This window comes from Mustela nigripes, chromosome 16 (genome assembly GCF_022355385.1).
Source record: "Mustela nigripes isolate SB6536 chromosome 16, MUSNIG.SB6536, whole genome shotgun sequence".
Lineage (NCBI taxonomy): Eukaryota > Metazoa > Chordata > Mammalia > Carnivora > Mustelidae > Mustela > Mustela nigripes.
Window position 1 is genome coordinate 44,599,493 of NC_081572.1, and position 25,907 is coordinate 44,625,399.

General features: G+C 51.7%; 2 protein-coding genes and 2 long non-coding RNA genes across 10 annotated transcripts in view; 2 read left to right on the top strand and 2 right to left on the bottom strand.

Annotated features, from left to right (window-relative positions):
* Positions 1 to 800: 800 nt before the first annotated feature.
* Positions 801 to 10,884, top strand: LOC132003867 (uncharacterized). 2 transcript variants are annotated; one of them, XR_009400346.1, is made up of 4 exons: positions 801 to 929; positions 1,010 to 1,211; positions 5,438 to 5,588; positions 5,721 to 10,884. It is a non-coding gene; the product is annotated as an uncharacterized LOC132003867 (long non-coding RNA). The 2 variants fall into 2 exon arrangements; XR_009400345.1 differs by having other exon boundaries at positions 5,438 to 10,884.
* On the bottom strand, positions 1,699 to 20,490 carry INPP5K (inositol polyphosphate-5-phosphatase K). 6 transcript variants are annotated; one of them, XR_009400343.1, is made up of 13 exons: positions 20,346 to 20,490; positions 18,242 to 18,349; positions 17,804 to 17,912; positions 13,937 to 14,053; positions 13,438 to 13,613; positions 12,759 to 12,870; positions 11,992 to 12,101; positions 4,796 to 4,982; positions 3,788 to 3,925; positions 3,437 to 3,520; positions 3,161 to 3,265; positions 2,807 to 2,973; positions 1,699 to 1,897 (listed from the first exon to the last, which is right to left on the bottom strand). XR_009400343.1 is itself a non-coding variant. In XM_059379707.1 (12 exons), the coding sequence occupies exons 1-12, from the start codon at positions 20,396 to 20,398 to the stop codon at positions 2,914 to 2,916; spliced, it is 1,359 nt and encodes a 452-aa protein (XP_059235690.1). In that variant the 5' UTR covers positions 20,399 to 20,490; the 3' UTR covers positions 2,707 to 2,913. The 6 variants fall into 6 exon arrangements, 4 of the variants coding, with proteins under 4 accessions (XP_059235690.1, XP_059235691.1, XP_059235693.1 ...); XR_009400344.1 differs by lacking the exon at positions 1,699 to 1,897 and having other exon boundaries at positions 2,707 to 2,973; positions 3,412 to 3,520; XM_059379707.1 differs by lacking the exon at positions 1,699 to 1,897 and having other exon boundaries at positions 2,707 to 2,973.
* A 281-nt stretch (positions 20,491 to 20,771) lies between these two features.
* LOC132003868 (uncharacterized) lies at positions 20,772 to 21,984 on the top strand. Its single transcript, XR_009400347.1, has 2 exons — positions 20,772 to 20,971; positions 21,533 to 21,984. It is a non-coding gene; the product is annotated as an uncharacterized LOC132003868 (long non-coding RNA).
* The window catches only part of PITPNA (phosphatidylinositol transfer protein alpha), a 38,940-nt gene continuing 34,707 nt past the window's right edge, over positions 21,675 to 25,907 (bottom strand). Inside the window, exons 11-12 of the mRNA XM_059379711.1 lie at positions 25,346 to 25,414; positions 21,675 to 24,317 (exon numbers count right to left, since the gene is read on the bottom strand). Of these exons, the coding sequence (XP_059235694.1) occupies positions 25,370 to 25,414 (45 nt within the window). The 3' untranslated portion in view covers positions 21,675 to 24,317; positions 25,346 to 25,369. The remainder of the gene's footprint in view (positions 24,318 to 25,345; positions 25,415 to 25,907) is intronic.

The window sequence follows — 25,907 nt, forward strand, 5'->3', positions numbered from 1 at the left end:
GGCCTCCTTCCTCCCACAGCAGCAGGTAAGCCCCACAGAACTGCTGGGGTTGGCTATGTTGGGCAGAGTTTAGCTGGAGAGGCAGGAAGGCACTGTGGGGAGGTCCCTGTCCCAGCCCCCCACCCCGGGAGCCTTTAACACTCAGGAGGACTGGACTCCCAGGCTCTAGGCGGCCTTAAGCCCTGTTGGCTTCCTACTTTTTCCAGTATCCTCAGGGGTCCCTCATCCTGAATGTTCCTGTTTCCTATCCTTACTGTTGCTAAATCACGGCTGACATTTTCCTGGCCTGGGACTGAGGCCTCAGATCTTCAGCCATTCCTTACAGAAGTAAAAAGGGGAAGAGGATAAGGAAAAGTGACCTCTCCAGAGGGAGACACTGGCCTGCGGGGGATGGAGGTGGGGTGCAGTGGGCCAGTGCCAGTCCTGACAGCCCCCGGTCAAGCACCTTCCCCTGGGGCACCCTTTCCTTCCCTCCCCACAGCGTCCCCCCGCCCAGGAAAGGCCAGCAAAGCTTCCTTCCTTCCTCTAAGAAGCACATCTATCTAGGGCAGGCTCATCCCCAGTGGCCACACAATGGCCCTTATCAGCTGTGGAGTCAGGCGCAGAGACTCAGTGCACACCAAGTCTCACACATTTCCTGTTTCCACCCAGCGGGTCAGGGCTGGGCCCAGAGGGGCCATATCCTGACTGGGGCCAAGAGGAGGCAAAACACTCCCCCTTCCCCTTCCCAGCCTCTCAATCACTGCTGGACTCGCTCCTCCCAGGCCCAGAGGGGCCCCCCGACAGGAGGCAGGGATAGGGGTGTGTGAAGACTTAAGGAGGAAGGGCAGAGATGGGCACACAGACAAGGATGTTCCACGAGCAGCAGGTGGAGGCAGTGGTCCCTGAGATGGAGCGCCGGGGCTACATGGATCAGAATAAGGAGATAGGTATGTTCTTGCTTCTGTTGTTCTTCCAACCATTCTCTCACAACGATCTTGGAAATGTATACACTATTTGTATTTTACAGACAACCAGGATTCCTACGTGGGGAGAAGTGTAGCTCGGATTCAAGTCCAGGTCTTGATCTCATCCCTGTGTTTCTGGTCCTGCATGACACCACAGCTGCCTGTGTAACTTGGGATGGACCACACCACCACTCTGAGCTGTGGCTGCCGTCTGCCAAATGACAGGTGCCGCGTGGCAGCGGCCACGAGGCTTCTGCATGTGAGGTGAGAGGCGGGCAAGTGTGAGCGGTCACGGGTCTTCTGGTGTGTGTGTGTGTGTTGGGGTGGGGACAGAGATTATTGGTGGAGACCTTGAGGTAGGAGGCTCAAGGGGAAAAAAAAGATGGTGACATTTTTAAATAGCTCTAGCTGGGACCAAGGCTCAAGGCTAAGGTGAAGGAACGTCAATGAGGAGGGATGAACCAGTGAACACTGAGCACCTTTTCTGAAAGTCAGAAGTTCCCAGAAACCCATTCTAGTTCACAGCAAGGTAAATGAAGTGTCTGATAGCATAGGAGGCTTGCTCCAACTGTGCCAGGGACCCAGAGGGCCGTCATCCTGGGACCCCAAACCATTCCCATCCAGGCAACATCTGTCACTCTCAGACACAGAACTCTAGTCTAGATCTACAGGGCCCTCGTCCTAGAGCTTAGCAAGGGTATGGAGTCAGACCATCACCACTCCCCCGCAATCACGGAGCCACACACAAGTGTAAAAGTCATGTTTCTAATGATCCCCCAATACAACACAGAACACAGCCATGGGCCACTAGAAGCCAGGGGGACAGTTCTTGATGGTACACACGGATCCCAGGGTGGAGTATGGATCACAGAGTGACTGGAGTGTCCCTCAGTCTCAGGTCAGAGGATGGATGTGACCGTCACAGAGCAGGTTCCCTGAGGTGTCTTCTCCTGGGAGAAGGGCCATTGAATCACCAGTGGCTGGAGGCAAGTGGCAGGAGTGGGACTGTGTGCCCACACAGCACCCAGAGAATGCTCTCAGAAGACCCTCAAGGCCGGATTCTTCAAAATGACTGGATCCTGGCTCCCTTCTCTGCCTGCCTCCGCTTCAGGTGCTAGGGCAGTCTAGAGAGAGGGTGGGTTCCTGGCCAGTCATTGCAGGTGAGGGTGGGAAAGAGCAGATGAGCTCGACTGGGCAAGAAAGCCCCTGGAAAAGTCTGTGGCCACAGCTCCTCTATCACCTGCCAACCCTTTCACAGGAGGGCAGGTTAGGGCATGGAACCTGACCCACCAGCACAAGCCAATCTGGGGCCAAGTGAACTTCTACATCAGACTCCATGGGTCAGGCTCCTACCCACAACACTTACTAAGAGCTTGGGTGGAGGGGCCCTTCATCCTGCCCACTTAGTCTAATTGCTTTTGCCAAAAGCAGGGATCCCACACCCTCTGCCCATCCCCCAGGGGGATGGGCAATGAGATGCCAAGACTCCCGGAACCCAGGCTGCTTGTGCCAAGCAGTCTATGGGGCCTGTGCAAATGTGAGCATCTCCTCCTCCTAGGCAGCCTGAGGCCCAGGATGCCGTGACAAGAATGCAGGCCTGTGCCAGATGGGGCATGTGCCTGGCAGGCCTGCTTGGGCAGGACTGGAAGTGTGTGTGGGGAAAATCGAAAAACGAGATATAGGCTGGAGGGTCCTTCCCACATCCAGGGGTCTGTCCCAGGTCTTCCGTGTTGATAAACTAGTTGGTTTCACTCATATCTCAGCAACAAAAACCTGTATTTAAGGGGCCAATTCTAGAGATCTGGACCAGAGAGAGCCAAGGAGTGTGGCTAGAGCTCCCCCTGGGAGGTGGAGGATACCTGCTACCTCTTCTGGGGGCTGGGCCTGGCCCCTGGTGCTCCTGGCAGTGATGGGCAGAGCTGGCTGCCAGATCTGGCCTCCGCCCTGGAACCACTCTTATCCAGGCTCAGATGTGTGGTTGGGATTCACCCAGTGGGTCCTCTGCCAAGGAGGAGCCAGGCTGGATCTGCAGAGAGAAAACAGCAGTGAGCAGAATGGGGAGAGGCGGGGGAGAAGAGCAGATTTTGCTCTGTGTCTTTCCATCACTCCCCTTCTCCAGTACAGGCAGCTCCACGGCCCAAGTGGATTCCCAGGCCCATGGCAATGAAGAACCGAGCAGGGGCTCAAGTGCCTTCCCCACATCAACAACATACCTTGAAGGGTTTGCTTATTCCCACCACAGAATGCAGATTGTTGCTATAGTAACAGAGGAGAAACTGGCCCTCGGTCTCAGGGATGTCGCTGATATTGAAGTAAACCTGGTGGGGAGGACGGAGAGGAATGGGGTCAGCTCCCTGGCCCGGGCCCCCACCCAGCTCTCACTTACAAGTTATCCCACCCTCCGTTCCTTCCAAAAGACAGAGAAGTGCCCAGGCAAGCCCTCATGTTTGGAGACGTGGTATACCTATCTCAGGGAAGCAGGCAGGTACCTGGCTCAGCCCGTCGCTGAAGGAGACCTGGTTGTCCCTGACCCAGACATAGGACACATAGTCATTAAAGTGGCGCAGCCCCACCTGTGGGAGAGGGGATTGGGCAGTCAGTGGTCTGGGAGGACACAGCATCTGTGACAAGTGTCAAGGAGAAGATGCTTCAGCCTGGCAATTGTACTGTACACGCCCCACCCCCCTTCACCACCAGCCTCTAGGTGGGCAAGGACCCCAGCAGGAGATGGGCATGAACTCTTCAGTCTCCGTGAGACTGAGCTCTTCAGCTCCCGTGAGCCCCCAGGAGGGATAAACCAGGGGGGAATGGCTGATAGCATATCTTGCCCACTACGTCACCTTGTATAGTCCAATCCAGTCCCAGGGGCTGCTGGGAAAGTCTGGGGTCAAGGAGTAGCTGATCAACATGACGTTCTCCATGGTCCACAGCCCCTCAGGCATCAGGGTGATCGGTGGGGTAGACACCAAAGGCTTCAGCTACATAGAGGTGGGAAAGGGGTTGAAATCCCACAGCATCACTCTTTCCTCTGAGGCTAATGTTCTGGCTGTGAACTGTGAACTTGCAGTGAGGGGGAAGAGGGGCACACATGGGGATGGGCACAGAACTCCACTAGGCAGCCCAAAGAAAGTATTAGACTTTGGCCCACTGGGAGGAGAAAGGGCCAAAGGCTTGCCGGGGGAGGCTGGCCCTGCCAGGGAGGATGGGGCTAGGGGCCCAGTGGGTAACCAAGCAGAGAGCCAAGTACTGAGGGGAAAGGGTAGGGGAGAAGGGGGGGAGTTGCTGACAGGTTTAAAAAGGAAGTGAGGCCTCCAGGGTTCCTGACCCAAAGTAGGGCGGTAGTTCTGGGGAGAGCATGTAGGCATGTGGAGGGCCACAATGGTATACAGACAAACCAGCCATATGAGAAAGTGAGGGCTGTGGTGTTGGGAGGACAACACCCAACACCCTGCAGGTCTCAGAGGAGGTCAACAGTGTCGTGGTCATGTGATGGCAAGATCCAAGGATGGAGGTAGCTCCCTTTGCAACCTGATCCAGGTAGATTTAGGACAAATAGAAGGAAGTCCTACTTCACACGGGAGGTAATAAGCATAATGGAACCCACTAACCCCAAGGGACAGTACCAAGAGGAAATGGAAACCCATTCACAAAGGGTCTGAGCCTGTTTTTGACAGAGCCCTCAACAGCTTCTAAGAGCTGGGATACCTGACCTGGGAGGAGTGGCAGTGGTGTCCTCCTACCTAGAGGCCTCCCCTGGGAGACATGCTGACATTAGAATCCAAGGCTGGGGGGTTTGAGAGGCGGCCCAGCGTGTGCTCTGTCAAGGGCCGGGCAGCTTAGGAATTCACCTCCAAGTCAAAGGTGCTGGTCACAGGCTTATGGTCACTGACACAGTACATCATGTGGCTGACATAGCTCCTCAGAGACAGGAAGAAGTTGGGGGCTGGCGGCCTCTGGGTTTGGGGGTTGGCCTGGGGCTGCCGCTTCAACCTCCACAGGATACGGTCGGTCCAAGCAGGCTTGCGTTTTTTCTCACTGAGGGTGGAGGGGAAAAAGAATGCGGAAAGAAGGGTTGGCAGGAGAGCAAGAAGGTACCCCAGCAGGCCTGCTGGAGCCCCCAACACCAGGGCCTCTCAGTGGCCATGAGACCTCTGGGCCACAGCGGGAGTGTGGCATGGCAGCCGGCAGGAGGGGCCTGAGAGAACCAGAAGCCGACTGGTCTTTGTCAGACTCTGCCAAGGACCTTCAGTCTAGTCTATATTTTTATGAATCCAACTGTGATTCAGAAACATTCCACTCCAAAGCTTTTCTGACTTCTAGAACAGAAACAGCAGACCAGAGAGAAGCTAAGGTTTGGATTTTGTGGAGTTAGAGGTAAGCTGGAATTTGGCTTCCCTCTCACTACTGGTGGAACCTCAGAAAAGGAAAGGGAAGTACTTGGGGATGCTCCCTGTGTGTCCACCGTCAATATTGCCTGTTCCCTCTCTCAGGTGGAGAAATCGAGACTCAGTAGGGAAGGAACTTTCCCGAAGTCACAGAATGACTGAGTGGTGAAGTCAGGATTCAAGGCCAGGCAGCGTGACCAGATGGCACAAACTCTTCATGACCAGGCCACCCCCTCTCCTTATCCATAAAATGAAGGTAATAATAGTTACCTCACAGGTCTGCTGACACGATTAAGTAAGATAAAGCACACACAAAATCTTTAGCACCGTGCCTGGTACAAAATAAGCTCTCTGTAATCACTGGCTATTGTGACTCTTTGTTCTCTAGAGTCAACTGAGACCCCTCTGGCCAGTTCTTTGCTTACTGGCTTCTCTGCGGAGCCCTGAGGCTGTACAGCCCTGGGAGATAGGAGTGATTTCCTTCCCTAGGTAACTACGGTTGTCTCAAGACAGGCGAGCCGCGCCCAGGGAGCTACAGGGCTGTTCTCAAAGATCGGCAGTTCTCTAAGACCAGGCCTTGCCCTCCAAGGATGGGGCGGGGCCCAAGTCCTGGAATGGGGGTGTGGGCAGTTGCTGTTCCGGGTTCTTCCCCCTTGATTTTAAAAGAACCCAGAACAGTAAAGCCTAGGCATATGGTTCCTGCTCTAAAACCCTTCAGGAGTCTTCACTGCCTCCAGAATAAAGCTCAAGTCCCCAAGCACGGTTTTCCAGGAGCCTGACACCACTGTTCTACACCCGCCTACCAGGGACTCTCTGGCCTCCGGACCTTTACTCTTGCAGTCTGTGCTGCCTGGAACACCCATCTTCACAGAGAGAGGCCCAGTGGCAATGCTGCCTTTGTCAGAAAGCCGTCTTTGAGCTCTACTTTCTGCTTCCAAAGCATTTTGCACCAGTGTTTTCCCTATGTTATGCAGTGCTGTCGTTTTCAGTTGGCATACTGGTCTGTGTGTGAGCCTGGAAGGCAAGCACTGGCTCTCGAGATGTCCTGCGCAGCCTCAGCCTTAGTACAGAGCCAGCGCTTAGCCAGCCTGACTGCTCATGGAACCTAAACTCAGGAAAACCCCAAACTCAACCTCTCTCCTCAGAAATGCCCATCTAATCCTAACATACACACTTTAAGATGCTGATAACCAGGTTGCAAGTCTACTTTTGTCTTCTGTTTGATTCACTTACTATTTTATTTTATTTAAAGATCTTATTTATTTGACAGACGGCGCGTGCAAGCAGGGGGAGCAGCAGAGGGAGAGGGAGAAGCAGTCTCCCCGCTGAACAGGGAGTCTGATGCAGGGCTGAATCTGAGGACCCTGGGATCATGACCTAAGCCATGCAGGTGCCTCCACTTACTATTTTATTTTATTTTAATTTTTTATTTTCTTAAAGATTTTATTTATTTGACAGAGATCACAAGTAGGCAGATAGATAGGCAGAGAGAGAGGTAAGCAGGCTCCCTGCCGAGCAGAGAGCCTGACTCGGGGCTTGATCTTAGGCTCCCGGGATCGTGACCTGAACTGGAGGCAGAGGCTTTAACCCACTGTGCTACCCAGGTGCCCCTACTATTTTATTTTTTAAAAATATTTTATTTATTTGACAGAAGGAGAGAGATCACAAGTGGGCAGAGCAGCAGGCAGAGGGACAGGGGGAAGCAGGCTTCCTGCTGAGCAGAGAGCCCAATGTGGGGCTCAATCCCAGGACCCTGAGATCATGATCTGAGCTGAAGGCAGAGGCTTTAACCCACTGAGCCACCCAGATGCCCCTCCACTTACTATTTTTTTTTTTTAAAGATTTTATTTATTTATTTGACAGAGAGAGAACACAAGTAGGCAGAGAGGCAGGCAGAGAGAGAGAGGAGGAAGCAGGCTCCCTGCTGAGCAGAGAGCCCGATGCGAGGCTCGATCCCAGGACCCTGAGATCATGACCTGAGCCGAAGGCAGCGGCCCAACCCACTGAGCCACCCAGGCGCCCTCCACTTACTATTTTAAATTAACATTTCTGACATACTGTTGTCAATTCAACAGCAATATAGTCTTCTAGCAACAGAGAGGCAGAATGCTGTCTCGATGGTGAAGTCTGATTCCACGATCAGACACCAGGATTTGGGGGGAGGTCCTGCCCTGTTAACGAAGAGCTCTGTGGTTCTGGCTGGTGAACATGTGACTTGGAGAGAGGCTCCTTGCCCTCTCTCCACACCTGGCCCTAGGCCTCTCTTCCCTCTGCCTGTTCCTGAATTATATCATTTTATAATTAACTGGTAATCTAGTTTGATAGAGAGAGAGAGAGAGAAAGCTATGTGCCCCTGGGCAAGTGACTTCACTTCTCCCAGCCTCAGCTTCAGCTCTCAGATGGGGGTGACGGTAGTACTTTGCTTCAAAGAGTATTAAACAAGTTAAGGTGTGTTAAGGGAGGGGTTAAGAGGTGCTAACCGGCTCGGCCACATCTGTATAGGGCTCCCGGGGTTGTCTCAACCTTCTACTCTTCTGAGGAGTGCTCAGAGCACATCAGAATATGCTATTTCCACTCCAGAGATGACAGACATGGAATCTCCGAACCCACCTTGGACATTCAGTACCTACCCATGCTTAAACTTGGGAATGATTCACACAAATGGACCACTTTCCCTTTCAAAGCATTCTCCCTCCCTAACTTCCCTAGTCACTTCAGGATCCTCCACAAGTCCTGACCACAGCCTGTCTCTCCTTCTTCCTCAGTACCTCTCAGCCTGTCCTCCTTTCCTCCTTTTCCAGGGCCTGCCTGTACACTGTGCAATACCTGTACACTTCAGTCTTTCAGTGAAGATTTACCGTGCCCTTATTATATGCTGGGCAACTGGGGATCTGAAAAACGGGACTGACAAGGTGTTTGAGGAGCTTGTCTGGCAAAAATTAAAAAAAAAAAAAAAAAAAAAGACAAGAAACAAGTAAAATGTGTACAAATTGAGCTGCCTGGCTGGCTCAGTTGGTAGAGCCTGTGCCTCTCAATCTCAGGGACACGAGTTCAGGCCTCATGCTGGGCGTGGAACCTACTTAAAAATAAATAAATAAATGTGTATGTACGAATTAAATACTACATATATTCCCCCAGTTCTTCACTTCTTTCTTAAAAGGGGTGGTTTAGTCAGTAATGGGTCTGCTTTCGGCTTGGGTCATGATCTCAGGGTCCTGGGATTGAGCCCCGAATTGGGCTCCAGCCCCACATTGGGCTCCAGCCCCACATTGGGCTCCCTGCTCAGTGGAGGGCCTGCTGCTCTATTTGTGCTCTCTCTGTCAAATAAATAAATAAAAATCTTTTTAAAATTTTATTTATTTATTTTAGAGAGAGGGAGAGAGTGCAGCGGGGAGGGGTCAGAGGGTGAAAGAAATTCAAGCATACTCAAGCCCCGATTTGGGGCTTGATCCCAGAACCCTGAGATCATGGCCTGAACCAAAACCAAGAGTTGGATGCTTATCCAACTACATCCTCCCCATGGGCTCTCCCCCATCCAGTTCTCCATTTCTAATAATAATTGTGAAACATGGGATCCTTCTGTTCATTCGACCCTGTGATAGTGTCACATGGACTGTCCTGATCCTCTCGGCCCTGCAAGACTGTTACAGGTCACATTCTCCCTCCACTACAAGACACTGAAGTTCAGAGGTCACTCTGTCCAGGCAGAAGTCAGATGCTTTCCTAGGTCTATGAAGTCCATGCTCCTTCCACTGCACTCCAACGTGGCCAATTCCCAGCAGTGAACTGTCTCTTCAAATGCCTTACCAGAACCAGACTTCACTTAGGATTTTTGGCTGAATGGTTGTGACTGAGTACAATTGTTTCTGGAGGTTAGTATGTCCTTACTTTAGGCAAAACCAACTAGCTCTGCAAATATTTCTTTTAAGAGCCTAGAACATTGAGCCGATTTATTGAGCCCCTAGAAATGTGTTCCATTTCTGGGTCTGAAATAGTCTGAAATGAACTTTTCCCTTTGGAAAAGTCTTACTAAACTCTGGACAGGAGTCTTGACTAGATTGATCATAAGATCCTCTGCTCATTGCCTGGTGGAGAGGCTGACCAGGCTCATGTCAACCGTAACAAAACCCTACGGCAATCCCTGACTTTAACAGGATTTCCCGCTCTTAGCCTGTTCAGCCTCCCCTGTAATGGAGCTGACCTCGTTTCTGATGATATCTTGGCTCAGGGATGTTGCTGAGCAAAGCTGAAGTGACACAAGTCACTCTTGGTCACTTTGTATAGCCGGTCAGGCTCTTCTCGAGATGTCGCTCATCAGTGCTGCTGACTGACTGGAATGCCTGCCCTTCTCTCTGCCGGACTCCACTGTTTCCTTGACAGCAGCTCTGATTGACTCCTGGCTTCAGCTGCCTGCCTCTTTACCATTCGCTCAGCCTCCTTCGACACTTCCAGAGTTCTAGAACCTTCTACTGACCAACTCCTGGACTTGATAGTGCTTACTTGGATTTCTTGCTATGGGTGGATCCCTCTAATAGAGGGGTTGCCCCTTCAAGACCTTATCTTCTCCTTCTGTCCTCCTGGGCTCCTGATTCAAACAAATGCCAGGTGCTATGCTACATACCAGAGTTGGTCATAAATCAGATCCAGTCTCTCCGGGCATTCGTAGTACAACAGGAAAAGCCCACTGTATCTTGAAAGCAGCAGTGGAAGCATGGTGTGTGTAATGCTTTTGGGCAGCGTATGGGCAGGAGAAAACTCTCAGTGAGATGGGGAAGGGTGAGGGAAGGCTTTCTAACAGCGATGATGTCGAAGCTGAGTTTTCAAGGATGAAGAACAGTCTGGTTACACAGGCACATGGTTAGTGCTCCAGCAATGTCAATAACAATGTGGGCTGTATCCACTGTGTGGAAATAAGTACCTGCCTCCTTCTTTGCAAGACTTCGCTGTCCCCATCCTGCCCGCCCTTTTGCTGCTGTTGGCAAGACTGGCTGTGAATCTGGAGGTGCTGTGGGCTAGACTGAAGCACTGGAGGCCACAGAGTAGAGTCAGATCTCAGCTCCAGCTCCGCCATTACTAGTTGAGTCTCCTGGGGAAGTCCTTTAATATCTCGGAGCCTCTGTACCCAATTTCAGTACCTGCTGATCCCAGCCTAGCCAACATTCAGCTGTTTGTGAAGACTTCCAGTCTCCTGGTGGTTTCCCTACCATACCTGGGGGTGGGAGCAAAGGGACCCCTGGCCACATGGCCTGCCAGCAGCTCTCTCCCTGCTAGCAAGAGGAGATTGAAAGTCCGTCAGTAGAAGGTCCCAGCTGCCAAGGTCCAGGCCCATCCCACCGAGGCCTCACAACGTCCATGATAGTTCTCATCTCCAATGGATGGCTGGGGAGACTGGCAGTCTCCCTGCAGCTGTGGCCCCAGGCCAGCTGGCCAGCCGGAACCTGCCCTCTTCCCTCGTTTCTGGCCTGCTCTGTGGCCCAGGCTAGGCTCTGTTTCCAGGGTTCATGGCCTCTTCTTGTGTGTGCTGCCCAGGCCATGACCCCAGCACATCTTGCTCCATGCTCCCAAAACACCTCCCCCCCACCCCACCCCTTCCTTGGAGGGGACGCCGTGGCTTGGCCGTACCATTGCCAGCACAGGGCCGTCCTACTTCTCAGCTTGGCCCAGCTGGGGAGACACGTGTTCATTCCCAACATTCTAGAGGCTCTGCCCTGGAGGCACTTCCCGCCTCCCTCATAGGACAGTCTTGCTAAGAGGAGTAGAGGAAGGTGAGACAAAAATGCTGTGACACAGACGGGGCTCTTCTCTGTCTTCAAAGAGATGGGAATCCTTGCCAAATTGGGCTGCGAACTTCAGGCCAGAGCTGCTCTTGACCCTCTGCCTAAGCTGCAAGTCTGGGTGGTTACCTGGCCCCTTCTCAGCTTCTTAAAAAGGTATTTAGTACATCTACTACCCAAAGACATGAATCTGACCACAGCAGTTGTCACGGTGCTTACCAGGTGCCAGGCACTGGGGCTGAGCACATGTGAGGTCTCATTTAATCCTCAACCCCATGAGCTGGATACTAATATCATCCCCATTTTATAGATGATCAAATTGACGTTTAAATATCTTATCCGAGGACACGCAGCTGATCGGTGGCAGAACTGTATTTTTAACTACTAGATGCACTGTTCCTACATTGTTCCCCATAAACTCCTCCACTGACAGCAATGACTTCACCTTCCTATGTAGTACCTGATCCACTCCCAGCTGGGACAGGGGTACCTGAGCCAGTAACTGGCTGAGCCAAGATTTCTGTTCCCCTGTCTGGGAAGGACCAGAAAACCTGGGGGAGTGGAAGCAATGTTGAAATGCAGTCTCTCCCAAGTGAGGAATCAGCCACTTCCCCCCATCTCCTCCCACCCCCATCCTTGCCAGCACCTTCCTGCTCTCTGAGGACACCACAGTCAGCACCTCGTGAGGCGGCTGGGAGGTGCCACTCCTGAGGTGATGGCTAGATCTATTCCTGCTTTCCTAACACTTCTATTCTGAGGCAGCTCCCTCTGCCACCAGAGCCCAACACAACCTGACTTCCGAGGCCTCCTGGCCCCTCATTTTCTGCTCCCAGGCTAATTCCAAATCAGTGGCAGGCTGATCCTCTCCTGGGGGAGTCTCCTCACCTGGTGTCATAGTTGTTGGAGTTCTTATCAAACTTGTAGGTGGGTGGGAAGAGCAGGGGGCCCTCCTGGAACTCCCGGAGCAGTGGATCGTGTCTCTTGGCGATGCTGAGCTGGAGAGAAAGGCAGAGTCCCACCTCCTAGTAGTCCTGACCCAGCAGCCTGGCATATACTCCATTTGACGGATCACACATGCCACCGCTGAGGTAGGACAGCAGTCAAGCAACACCACTTCCCTTCCTCACTGCCTTAGTGACAGCCCCAACGGCCCGTCCCCACTCCACCTCCACCCCCAGGAAAGCGGAATCCTTTAGTAAACATTATTCCACAGTCCGAGGGGAGGCCGCTGCCTGCCATTTTCCAGTCCTGGGACTATGAGAAACTGGCTTTGAATTCCATCTCTCTGGGAGTCACTAATAAACTTGTATCAGAGCCCCCCAAAGGGCTGGTATCTCATCCTCCAGGAGGCAAGCAAGCCTGGGGATGGAAAAGACAACAGGGATCGAAGAGAGCTGGTGCCCAGTGCAGGACCATGGTAAGTCGAAGGCCTTGCTCCCTATCTTAATGCACACCCAGCAGCTCCTCCAGGGGAAGACCAGGCCCCGGGTGCAAAGCCCTGTTAAACTCATCCCCACCTGGGAACAAAGACTTCAGAGGCCTGGAAACGGAGAACAGGCGGCTGAGGGACCTGAGTGGTGCCCCCCACCTTTGATGCTGGACTTCCACAATAGGCTCAGATCACCCCTCTGGAGCTTTCCCTCACTTGATACCTGATCCTTCTCCCACAGGTCACTGTAACGCCGATTTTTTATGGATTCCCGGACAAAATGTAGCCCAAAGTCATCAATCCGGAAGTTCATGTCTCCAAACCACAGAATGAGGCTGCAGAGAGAAAAGAAGGCAGCTTAGGGTTGTGACAAGGTAAGAGAAGGGAGGAGCAACAGGCCTCAGGTCTGCTCACTCCTCCAGCGGCGAGCCTGAGGGGCAGGTGAGACACTGGAAGCTGGGAGGAGCCAATGCCAGGGATGATTTGGCATGAGCCGATGAATTGTTCTCGTGGCTGCTTCCCAGCTGTTTTAGCCAAAGACACCAGCACCCAGGGGCAAGCAGCAAATAGAGCAGGCTCTTGCCCTCCCTCCCCCTCCCTCAATGGGCCACCAGGCAAGGCTGAGAACCAATTCCCCATGGGTGAACTCAGGAACCCTGGGGTAATCGATCTGGGATCTTCAGAAGTGTCCAGAGTTCTAAAGCAGGACACAGAGGGGAGGGTGGCAGGGGAAGGGAAGGGGTTCTAGGCCCCAGGCAGGTAAAATTGGACAAGAGAGCCAGGGCATCAGGGAGGAGGCTGGGAAAGGGCTGGAGTGGAACAGAGGCTGCCTAAGGGTAATGCTAGCCTGGGCTGGTGTGGGGGCGAGGACAGGGGGCAGCAGTCCATGAATGCACACTCACTCATGGTCCAGGATGTTGGGGATATCCTGTCCCTCAAAATTTTGCATCTCCAGGATCCGATCAAAGTGCTCCAGCCGCTGGTCATTGTTGGCCATGTGAGGGGGCAGGTGGCAGTTGACGATGCTGATGTAGTAGCCATAGAGCTTCAGGCAGATGTTGACGCCCCCTTTGTTCCCCTGACAGTGTAAGTGGGCGCAAGGGTGGGAAGTGGCTCTGGGTAAGACCCACCTCCCCTTTCCCATCTCCAGCCTGAGGGGAGATCATCTGGCCTGCTGCCAGATCTCCCAAGGGCCAGACGCTCAGCTCCCCAGAGTGACCGCCCCATCCAAGAGCCCAGCTCACCCAGCCTGAGGTCTCAAGGGTGCTGAGCTCCCAGAAGTAGGAGAGCAGATATGCATCACCCCCTTTTCGGTCTGCTCGCCCCTAAAGCATCCAGCCCTCCCCAGCCCAGTGGTGAAAGCCTCCCAGTTCGCGACTCAGACAACAACTCCATCCTTACCCAGTACCCGAAGAGGCCAGTGGGGGTGGATTTAGTAGAGAGGATCTGGACAAAGGGCAAATGCTGATGCTTGGCAAAGAACAGTAAGAGGAGCCCCTGCATGCGGACACTGGAAACCTACAGCAGAGGGGGGACAATGGTCATTCATTCCCCTGCACAGGCCGAGGAAGTCCCTGCCTAGCCCTGAGGTCGACGGTGTCTCAGCTCCAGGCTCAGCATTTACTCCCGAGCTGCCGAGTGATGCGTTCTACCGAGCGCACTGCCTCTTCCTGGGCTTGGGGTGCGGAAGGGAGGCCGAGAAGACAAGGCTGCCAGGGCACTCTGCCATCAGGAAGGCATCGACCTTCCAGTCCTAGCACCATGCAGCCTAGGGACTCCTCTCACCATGCTCTATGGGTTCGTAGGGCACTCCAGGCTGCCATCCCCATGCACCAGGGGCTCAGAGAGGGATGGCACGATGTAGGATAGTGGCTAAGGGCACTGGCTTTGTTGGAAGTTAGCCAGATCTGGGTTCAGATCCCACTTGGGCTCCTAGCATTTGCTGTTGGGCCCAGTCTCAGTCTATTTGCTCATTGAAAAACCAGGACTCTACCTCATCTATCTCATAGATGCCAGAAGGATTAACTGGCAGCTATTCTTTGCTGGTTTAAGGATTAAAATTTTTTTTTTTTTTTAAGTAATCTCTATTACCAATGTGGGGTTCAAACTCATGACTCCAAGATCAAGAGTCTAATGCTCTTCTGAGCCAGCTAGACACCCCTGGTTTAAAGATTTTTAAAAAGTAAATGCAGGGAGGGGCACCTGGCTGGCTTGCAATTCTTGATCTCAGGGTCAAGAGTTCAAGCCCCATGTTGGATGTGGAGACTACTTAAAAAAATAAAAAAGTAAATTCAGGAAGAGAATATGAGAGGCTTCTAGGGTGCTAGAAATATTCTGGGGTCTCCTGGGTGGCTCAGTGAATTAAAGCCCCTGCCTTCAGCTCAAGTTGTAATCCTGGGATCCTGGGATCGAGCCCTGCATCATGCTCTCTGCTCAGTGGGGAGCCTGCTTCCCCCACTCTCTCTGCCTACTTGTGATCTCTGTCTGTCAGATAAATAAATAAAATCTTTAAAAAAAAAAAAAAAGAAAGATTCTGTACCTTGTCTTGACTGGCGGTAACAATGAAGCATAGACACATAAAAATCTACCAAAAATACACCTAATTTCTGTATACATTATAATGCTCAGTGGGAAAAAAATTAAGAAAATGCTCCCCCAAATAATTATACGCTGTGGGTAGCTAGATCTCCATGAAGGCGATGCAGGGGCAATGAGAGCAAGCATGGTGGACGTGCGTTTACAGGCTGGGAAGAACAGCCACCATCTCCAGAGATCCTTCACACTGCATTTAATCTTCACCCCAACCTTGGAAGGAACAGCTGTCCCTGTTCTGCAGATGGAAGGCTGAGGCTCAAGGAGATTAAGGAACCAGGACGACTACTAGGATAACAATGTTAGAGGTCCGGGATCCGTATAATTCCTGCTCTCTGTGAGACAGGGTGGGACAGGGCCGTAACCAGTGACCCTCTCTCTCAGCCTCAGCCTGTCTACACCTACCACCCGAGTAGCTGTTTCCGGAGTTTGAGGTTGCAGAGGCCAAGGAGGAAATCCCCGGGTGGGGAACATGTACTGGGGCCTTCCAGGAATTATGAAACTTGATCCCGCAGGCCAGGAGATCTGCCACAGCAGAGGAGTCAAAGCAGGGGGAACCCCAAACCCAAGACTGAGTGAAGGAGGTGTGAAAACCTAGCGTTGGAGAGAGGTTACTACAAATGTGTCCCTAACAGCACCCTCTAGCCCCGGTCTTGGCTTCCCATTCACACCATGCAACTGACTCCTAAGGAACTGATAAAGATCCAGGAAGAGGTTTCAGGCTTAATCCTGACCCACACAGCAGGTCTGGACCAATGGGACCCCAAAAGAAAGCACCAATTCGCTTTGTGAAGGAGCAAGGACGGGGAGGAGCGTGGGAGGCAGGAAAGGCTGGGACTGGGAGAAAGGGTGGGGCTGTGGGGAAAGGCGGGAGGCTTGTAGGGGAAGTTCTGTTGGAGGAAGTGAAGTAGGAGGAGCTAAGGAAGGGGCTAAAGGGAGGGAGCTGGGGCCCTAGAGCCAACAGAAGGAGTCATGTCCAGGCTTCTCAACCTCTAAATGCCAAACTCCCATCAGAGGAAGAGGCTGCAAAAGCAGGGCTCACTCCTTTACCCCTTCACCTAGTTCTTGGCTAGGGGAAGGAGAGTCACCCATCTGCTTTGGGTGCCAGGCCTTCAGGCAGGCCTCCCAAATGCAGGAGGCCAAATGGGTAGAGGGGCTTGTGTCCCTGCTACAAGCTGAGCTAATTTCTTTGGCTTGATTCCATTCTACCAATCCCTTGCCAGTTAGCCAGGGTGCAGGAAAGACTCCAGTCTTGGGAAGAGAGTGTGTGGGGAGAGAGGTGTTTCTGTCTTCTCGGAGGCTCTAACTGTACATCTAAAGTAAGAGGTCTGAGCTTCAACTGGAGAAAGCCAAGGGCTTGGGAACTGGCCTTTTCCAGCCTCAGCAGCAGGACAAAGCTTGTATTCCCTCCTCCTGGCTCAGCCCTTAAGAGGACTCACAGCTCTTGCCTCAGCACCATTAAGCAAACTGGGGTAAAAGAATGAATTCTGAATAAATTAGTCACCGAGGAAGGGGCTAGAGGAATTCTGATATTTCCAAGAAGCACTGCATAGGGTGCTTTGAATGGGACTATGCTTCATGCCTCAGCTGTGCAGGACATAAAGGTGAAGACCCAGCAGTCTAGAGCCTTCCTGTGGATTCTCCTACGGTCTGCTTTCCCCAAAGAATACTGGCCCTTCAGACTGAGAACTATTTTCCCTCCATTTTTCTCCCCTCTCCAAACCTCTGGGCCCCTGAGAATATGAGGTACATGTCTCCCACGATCAGAGGACACCCTCTGATACCAGTTAGCTATGGCATACCTGTCAGCCTCAGATCACCAGCACAGCAATAAAATGTACTAGTTAAGAACATGGGTTATTATTGCTTCTTGGCCTTTTGGCTAAGATCAAGCAAAGAACATGGGTTATGGGGCTCCTGGGTGGCTCAGTCAGTTAAGCATCTGCCTTCCGCTCAGGTCATGGTCCCGGGGTCCTGGAATTGAGCTCCACACAGGTGCCCTGTTCAGGAAGGAGTCTGCTTCTCTCTCTCCTTCTGTCCCTTCCCCCCGCTCTATCACTCTCAAATGAATAAATGGAAAATCTCTATAAATAAATAAATAAATAAATAAATAAAAATTCCATGCTAAGTACAATAAAGAAAAAAAAAATAGAACATGGATTATGAAATTTGAAAGATCTAGATTCAAATCCCAGACAGCCTGTGACCTTTGAGTCTTGGTTTTACCTGAAAAATACCCGCATTTCAAGGGAGTTAAGAGCTCTCAATAACATATATAAAGTTTACTTATAATGCTTACTACCAAGTAAGCATTCAGTAAGTGTTAGCAGTTACTATTATACTCAGGGACTTCAGGCCTGGCATGTGAGCTGGGACTGAAGGCTGACAGGTGGAAAGGCAGTGAAGTGTTAATAAGCCCTGCTGAGCTTCCCCCCAGGATTCTCCCGACCTGAAAAATGTCCAGGTTTTAAACCAGCCCCTGGGGTTCCAGCTCAGCTCCACCTATACTGGAAAGACACGAAGCAGGCAGGAATCCCAGAAAGCCAGGTGCAGCTGAGGCTTAGGCCTTTAAATAAATGGAAACAGCATGAAAGCCTATGTGGGAGACCACAGGACTGGGGGTTAGTGAGGGGAGGTGAGACACACTTCCCAACTGCCCATGAACTTGTAAGTTACCTTGACGAAGCTCAGAGGGGAAAGCACATCCATGAAGAAACTGCTCCATGGGTCTTCAAAGGCAGTATCAGAAAGGAGGCTCATGATCCCACAGTTCATTTCCTGCAAACTGCCCATCCCAGGTCAGAGGCTGTCCCCCTGGCCTGGAGGGTAGTACTTCTGACACAGACATTCAGTACTGCCCTTGGCACTTTCAAATCTTGGGTACTCATGACCATGATCTCGCCCTCCCGTGGCCATTGACTACCAACCCCTTGCCATTACTGACGCAGGACAAGAAACACTGACTGGTCCTGATGCAGGCTGAAAGCTCCTAGCCTTCAGACTCCACAGCGAGGGAGGACAGATTATAGTAGTACCCCGTGGGGACCACTTTGGGCTGGTTGGGCTTATCTGTCTCCGCAATGGAATGGGGGAAGGGGCACTGCAGACACCTACCCAATGACATACATGTCCAGATTCAGGTTGTCTTTGTTCAGCTGCAAGAGATCACTGAGGTCCAGAGGAGGTGCTGCAGAGGCCACATTCCATGTCACAACATGTATGCTGTGGAAGGGATGCAAAGGGAAGTCGTGGAGGGAGGAGGATAAGACCTGTTTCCAGGTGACGGACAGGGGTCTGGGCCTGCTAATGGTTACACCACAATCTGCTGCAACCAGAATGGGAAACCGGAGTTTCTGTACCTGGTAACAGGGGCATTGAACTACAAAAGCCTTTCATCCTCACTTTGTTCCTGAAGCAGGAAATTTCCACCCTGTTTTGGCTCCTCCATGCAGGCCCACAGCTGCCCACAGCTGGCAGCACTCGTGCTGCTGACATTAAGAAAGGCTGCCAAAGTGGGCGCAAAGGTTTCAGGGTCAGGCGAGGGGAGGGATGGGGATGGGGTGCGTAGTTAGGAATTTAATCATTTCACCAGCCATTCACACCTCAGGGCTCCTAAGACCACCAGAAAGAGTCTGGAGATTCAGTTTTTACCTTGTAAGAGGACTCAGCACTATAAGATAGGAGCATTTCTAAAATAACAAAGATAACACCACCACATTCCCTTCCTTCCTTCTTCCTAGCAGGTCCCTGGAGCATAACAAATTCTGCCAAGCATTTCAGGGAGCCTAAAGCAGAAGAGAACAGAGTTCTCAACATCTCTCTCAAGAGTCTAACCTCTTGGGAGCCTGGGTGGCTCAGTCATTAGGCGACAATTTTCAGCTCAGCTCGGGTCAGGATCCTGGGGTCCTGGGATTGAGTCCCGCATCAGGCTCCCTGCTCAGTTGGAAGTATGCTCCTCCCTCTCCCACTCCTCCTCGTGCTTACTCTCTTGCTGTCTGTCAAATAAATAAAATCTTAAAGAGTCTACCCTCTTTTGGGAAAACTCATCAGCTGGATAACATCCTCAACCTTGGCTTCATATTCATCTTAGGGAACTAGATCAGCAGCTCTCAATAACAATGGATCCCATCAGAGGCTCAGGGGAAGGAGACACTTCAACTGAATAGTTACAGCAACACTCCCAAGAAAGCCCCAGACTCAGCTGAGTACAGAGCAGTCAGGGGCTACAACACCTGCAGAGACCAAGGTCCAGCCACCAGGCCTTAGGTGAGCCCTAGGTACACCATGAGGAGGAGGACCTGCAGCAGAGGAAAACTAGAATGAGCGCAGAAACCAGGTTGAGAGAGGTGGGAGAAAAGGGCTGGATGTCCCAAAACATCTCTTCTCCACCAGATCCTGTTCTTAGAGGTTCATGTTCTAAAACCACAACTTGAAATTCTTGGCCGACTTAAAACAACTTCCTGCCCCTCCCTACGAACATCAACAAGACAATACACAAACCACCTTCCCAGGCTTTAGGCCAGAGATTCTGCACTTCGTTTGTTTACGATCTCCCCCTGCCGTCCAACAGAGGATTAAGGAAAGCAGCCCTTTCAGTCCCAGGCTCTTTGTTTTCCGAGGGACCTGCTCTAAGTGGATGGAGGGCAGAAGTCGGGATTTCTCGCCCTCAATCTCAGATTCGACGATTAGCCGCAAATCCTTGCATCGTGACTTGCACTAAGTTGGTGATTAGCTTTGTTCTTCGTTAAAGAGCAAACATGGGACCGGGCTCTATCACAGCGCTAACGGATCTTACCTAAACCTGATTTCGGATTTCGGGAGGTCACAAAGGGATCAGCAGACCCCGTGATGTATGTGTTGATCAAAAGAACAAGATTTCTATTCTAGAGCTGAGAGGAGAATGCCTTGTTATGTCTTTACCCCAAACAGCCCCATACTGCTGCCTCCGCCAGGTGCCAACCGAGACAGCTGCGAGGGGAGCCTAAATAGGAACGAGCTCGGCAGCCTGAGTTTGGAAGGAGCGCGGGGCTTCCGCCCAAAGCAACCCCCTCAATATTGCCTTGGGAGAACCAGGGAGGGTCTCTGAACTAGAATCAGCACTGCAGGCCCGGTCCCTTCTCTCCCAGTCTGTCTGTACCTCAGATCAGCAGCCCCGAAAGGGTAGGAGAGGGTGATTCCGCCCGGAAAAGGTCGGCTTGCCCGCAGCCGCCTTCCTCACCTGAGCGTCTTGCTTCTCGGTTCAGTCGTCTTCCGTGGGCTCTCGGCGGCCATCGTCCCCACACCGCGCCCCGGCCGCTCCTGGCCCGATCCACCTCCCTCTGGCAGCAGGTCCCGGCTACCTTACTCTCCCCGGATTGTTTTCCTTCCGGATTCTGACCCTCCGCCTCGGCTTCCGTACGGGGCGGGGCTTGAGGGCACGGAGGGCTCTGGATGGTGCGGCCTGGGGAACAGGCGGGACTCGCCAAAGAGCGCGAAACGGTGAAAGGCTGGGAGGAAAGAGGCTCAGGGTATCCGGGACGTCAAGAGAGGCGCGTCTCGGCGCCAGCAGAAGCCGACGCAACACTGCCCCGCCCCACCGCGCGCGAATGTCAAACCCGCGGCTCCCAAAGTGCCCCGCGCGAGGCCGGACGGGAGGGGCGGTGTTCCGGCTGAAGCCGCCGCCCGGCCGCAGCGGCGTCCGCGGCCCGCAGGGCTTCGCCAAGGCTTGGAGAGGACGTCTCCAACTGTGCGCTGTGCCCTTCCACCTCCCCAACGTCCACAAGTCCAAAGGGCAAGGGTGAGGGTGGGGTGGCAGCCCAGCTACTGTCCTGCCTGTGAACCAGTGTCTTTGCCCCTCATCTACAGGTGATCGCTCTCGTATTGGTCGTGGAGCTCCTCCATCCGTAGTTCTCCTCCACTGCCACTTTCAAGTGTTTTCTCGCTTTTCACACTCATTAGGTTACCTGTTACACATTAGACGTTGGGGGTGCCTGGACTCTTAGAAAATTAGCCGCCAAAGAATGAAAAATAAATCACTACCTCTATGTGATAAAAATGAAAAAATTTGCCCAAGATTAAGATGTTCTTCAAATAACTGGTTCTTCATCTTTTGGGGGGTGGGTGGGAGGGGCAGTGCGTGGGATTCCTTTGAGGGATCTGATGAGAGCCATGACTCTCCCCAGAAAAATGGACACACTTTGACAAACGAGTTTTATGAGGTCCACAGACCTGGGAAGCCAGGTTAAGAACTCCTACTTTAAGTAAATGTCATGCTTCCTAAGATAGTAAAAAAGAGGGAGATATGAAGAGAGAGGGGACATAAACGTAAAAAGGAAATCCCGCCAGAAAATGGCTGAATTACTTTCAGATATGTGTCGTCTGTAAAGTGATGTAGGTAAAATGACAAGGACATGTTCTAATTTACAGAAATCGACCTGCAACAAGAATCTGGAGCTATATTGTACATTTTCCTAGTCCTGGTAACATGGAGGACAACAGCAAGAGTTTGAGGATATCTACATTGTAAAATGGACATAAGGACATCACCAATAAGCTGGACTCCAGAAAGCTCTGTCTAGGATTTTATTAGACTGCTTCCCCCCACCCCAATATACCTGTTTTGGAAGATTGAGACAAAAAGGCACAAACTCACATTAAATAAACAAGGTAATCTAATCAGTTCTACAAAGTGTATTTTGTAAAAGAAGTAGCACTAGGAACCAAACAAAATAAGTCAGGGAGTCCCAGCAGGGACTGTAAGAGAACTTGAGGAGATATACACATGCCCACAATACTGACCCTGTCCCTGACCTCTCTCTGTGAGAAGGCCAGAGTCCAGCACCACCCCCTTATGGAGGCCCTGCTGCTTTAAACCTGGACTCCAAGCCTGGAGATCTGATGGAAGCAGCTGGTCTGAAGGGGCACGGCACACCCGCAGGTACTACCCCTGAAGCTGAGCCTTTCGTCATAAACCCCTCTGAGTGCTAGTCAGTGCTAGTCAGGAGGTGGGTGAGAAAGTAAGGGGGGACACTTAAAAGCCAACACTGTTGCCCAGCAGCAGCACTATCCGTGGGGATAGAATAGACCAGGGACACCCCTCCTTATATTTCTGTGGGCTAGAGCCCGAGATCCAGCTGACCTCAGGAAATTCTAGCTCAGTTCATGTGGATGCTTTCAAACTGGGGCAACAGGTAGAGATGGGAAGAGCCAGAGAAAAGCCAGATACAGAGCAAGGCCCACCAGAGTTGGAGTAGTGTGGATCTCAGAGGAGAGCTGAGGCAAGGAGACTAACAACTGATGACCCTCAAACCATGGTACTGTCTACTTAGAATATCATGGTTCGTTTCTCCTAGGATAACCCACATCTGGATTTAGCTGATGAATGAAGGGAAAACTTTAAGTGCAAATATCATTATAGCTAATACAGAGCTTATAGGAAAACATTTACATTTTTCTCCAGTAGGAATGCTTCACTTTCCCAAATAGATGCTACCAGCAGTTGGGAATCCTCATAACCAACTCAACTCCCCCAGATCCATTACTACAGACCCCGCAAGGTGAGGAGCCTGAAAGGAAGGTGTAACAGGACATTTCCTGGTCCCAAAGAGGCCTCAATGAAGGTGGGAGATAACCACACTGAGGGGTCTGAGTCTGTCCACTGTTGCCCTAAGAGGGTCACAGGGAAGCAGCCACCAGGATATCCCAGGTGCAGTCCTGTGAAACACTCCCTTATTGCACTTAGAAATCAGTAAGGCAAAACAAACTGACAACAACAGAAGGTTGAATGATCCCATCCTACTTCTCGCTCCCCCAACACAGATTTGGTCTCTTAATCAGCCACTGCACCCAGACTACCATGGGCTTAGATCACAGCCCACCTGGCCAACATACATCACGAGGCTTGGGAAATGTCGGGTGACACCACGGCTATCTCAGACTCTCCCACTGGGAAGGCCTACTTGGGTTCCGCCAAGCTGTACACAACCATGGAGCACTTGGCGGCTTCTACCTCCCCTGGAGTCTGGACTTGTTCACCGGCCTCCTTTGGTAGAGTTCTATACTACGATCACTACTTGCTTTTTGCGTTTGATTGTCCAGGACAGAACTCAGCATTGGGGCGGGATGAGCTGAGTTCCTGATCCCCAAATTCCTTTCCAGTAACTGGAGACAAGAGGGAACATGTTCTGCTGGGGAAAAGCTTTTTGCATGCTCGTTTTGTGCAGCATGAAAAGGTCAGGACCCTTGTGCCCTGACCAGCCTCAGAGGCAGAGGACAGGAATCTAAGAAAGCACAGAGAAAAGAGGATTATTGCTGAGTGGCAGCACCAGCCCAAAAGGGAAGAGGAGCATGGACGTACAGAGCTCCTCAGGGGTGAGGATGGGGAGGCAGGGGACAGACTAATTAGTACATATGGGGCCGAATCAATTCTAAGGGCCACACTGGACAGGTCCCTCCAGGTGGAGAACCGACTCGGGCATGTTGTGGGCACTGCAAGGTTCAGACAGAGTAAGCGACAGGAGGGCCAAGAAGCCGCAGGTGTCTCTAAGACTAGTGACCAGAGATGCAATTCTGGGGTCGGGGTTATCTGTATTTGTTACGTTTTTAAAACAGAGACTGGCTGGGCCCTGGGTACTTCCCTGGTGACTACAGCACATTAACAATGGGTTACTGAGAGCAGAGATCAGAGTTATGAAGCCACACTGCTGTTCTGTGGAACTGGAGGGAAAAAACTGTATTTCTAACTCATCTCTCCCCAGGTGAGCACTCAAAATTGCCAAGATCTGCCCAGGAAGCAAGACACCTCAGTTTATCCCAAGATTGGAAACAAACAAACTTAAATCATTTAAATCACCACATCACAAAAGGCAGCTATTTTGAAAGACTAAAAATGTCACTTGGAAATTAAGGGCGGGGGGGGGGCAGGCAGGGAACACACAGAAGTGGGTTGAGAACAAAATGGCTGGACAGGGAGGAGCTGTAAATTCAGCAACCTACACACCATGTATCTCAGAGGAGCAGGCTCCTGCACACATGGGCTTCATAATACCAGACGGTCTATTTGTTCACAATATTAAAGGGCATCTAGAATTAGCTACAGTAAGGGATCGTAAGTTGCCTGAAGAATGGGCACAGAAAGGCTGCGTCCGAAGATGGCCTGTCCCTCGGGAGGGTGGAGCTGCTGGGCCTTCCTGTTGACCACTGTCTTGCAAAACTAGAAGAGAAATACAATTGTTAAGGAAGCAACAGAGGAAAACAGAAATACACTGTAAATCATGGATGGCAGAATTTCAAAAGGAGCAAATACGCCAGTTGGGGGGTCCAAGCAGCTGGCCTGGCAACGATCCACTTAGTCCCACTGTTTTATCTGCCAGAAGTTCTCCAGCACGATGGGCAGGGAGAGGGAGCCAAGGTTCGCATTACTGCTGGTGAGCCCCTAGGCCTCCTCAGCTCCTTAGCCTTAGAGGACAACCAGATTTTACTTGATAAAATACCTTTCTCTCAGAGACCAATGGGAAGCAGGGTCAGGTTTTTAATTTCATGATCAAGCCCACTGAGAGCTGCTGGAACATCAACACATCTGGAGGTGTGCAGAGTACTGGGAGCTAAGAGAAGGATGGGGCTTGGGAAAGAGGGGCAGTGTGAAACAGGGACATCTCACCCTGCTCCTAGGACTCTCCAAGCGTCTGAAAGAGGCTGCCTCTGATGAGAACAGCTACTGAGTATGCAATCAGAGGCTTTAAAGAGGAAGGAAATGAAGTACCAGACAAATGATGAGCCCCAGGAAAAGCTGTCTGGCCAGCAGATTTTCCAAGGGCGGGGCAGGGAAGGCCGGCAGTGGGGAGCCAGGAACGGCTCTGACATAGGGGTACCGGGGACACCCTGCATGCTGGCTTCAACTTGAAATGGCTCTTGCTATGAGAGGAAGAGGAATTAGCTGCAGATAAGCTTTGTTCTGTGTCTACCGCCCCAACCCAGCCCCACTTCTCACTACCGGGTGGGTTCATGTGTCTGTGTGGGCAGTTCGTTGTAAGATCACATGTCCCTGAAAGGGTCTAATAGCTACAACATCTGTCAATGGAAGGCTGAGAGCTGCTGAGCATGGCAGTCATCATTATTAATGGAGGACAGGACGAGGAATGAGCAAATCTCCTGCCTCCTTAGTGAGCTGCTGAGGAGGCCCTGAGGACCCAAACTAACTTTCCTGTGGATGAGATGCAAAGGGAGAGAATCAGTACATACAGTGCAGAAGGGAGAGGGGTGCCTTTAGTCATCCGCGGTCATTCCTTTCACTGGGTCCTTTTGTCTCATCTGGAACAGAAAAAAACAAAAACAAAAACAACAACAACAACAACAGGAAAAACTGAAGGCTCTTGCAGCTGATGGAACTCCAATACAAATATGTTCCGCCTTCTCTTTAGTCCTGCCAGTGAAGAGGGTGGAGCATTTTTTTGTGCACAAAGCAGATCAGCAGAGTAGAATTCTGCATACCTACGGCTGAAGCCACACCATTTATAGCTCCATGTCACTGGTCCCATCATCCATGATTCCTGTTCGTCTCCCTGCATCCTAGTGCTGGAACTCTTAAGCTCCTCTCTTTCTTCATTCATTCAACAATATCTATGAAGCAACTCTTTTGTGCTAGGAACTGCACAAAACTGCCCCAGGCCTAAAGATTTGGCAGGGAACCAAAACAGACCAAGTCTCTCCTCCCAGTGCTTACATTCTGAGGCAAAGTAGGGGAGAATGAACAAACTAATATATGTTGGGGCGGGGGGAGCTGCTGGGATGGAGAAGGCCTATA

Bases quoted from the DNA above. Each gene is read 5' to 3' on its own strand.
- INPP5K (XM_059379707.1), bottom strand. From the start codon at position 20,398: ATGGCCGCCGAGAGCCCACGGAAGACGACTGAACCGAGAAGCAAGACG. The intron at 14,054-17,803 runs GTAACTTACAAG...CCTCTGCTGTAG, and splicing joins CCCCTCTGAGCTTCGTCAAG to GTTTCCAGTGTCCGCATGCA. The intron at 3,266-3,436 runs GTACCTGCCTGC...CCTCCCCACCAG, and splicing joins TCAGCGACGGGCTGAGCCAG to GTTTACTTCAATATCAGCGA.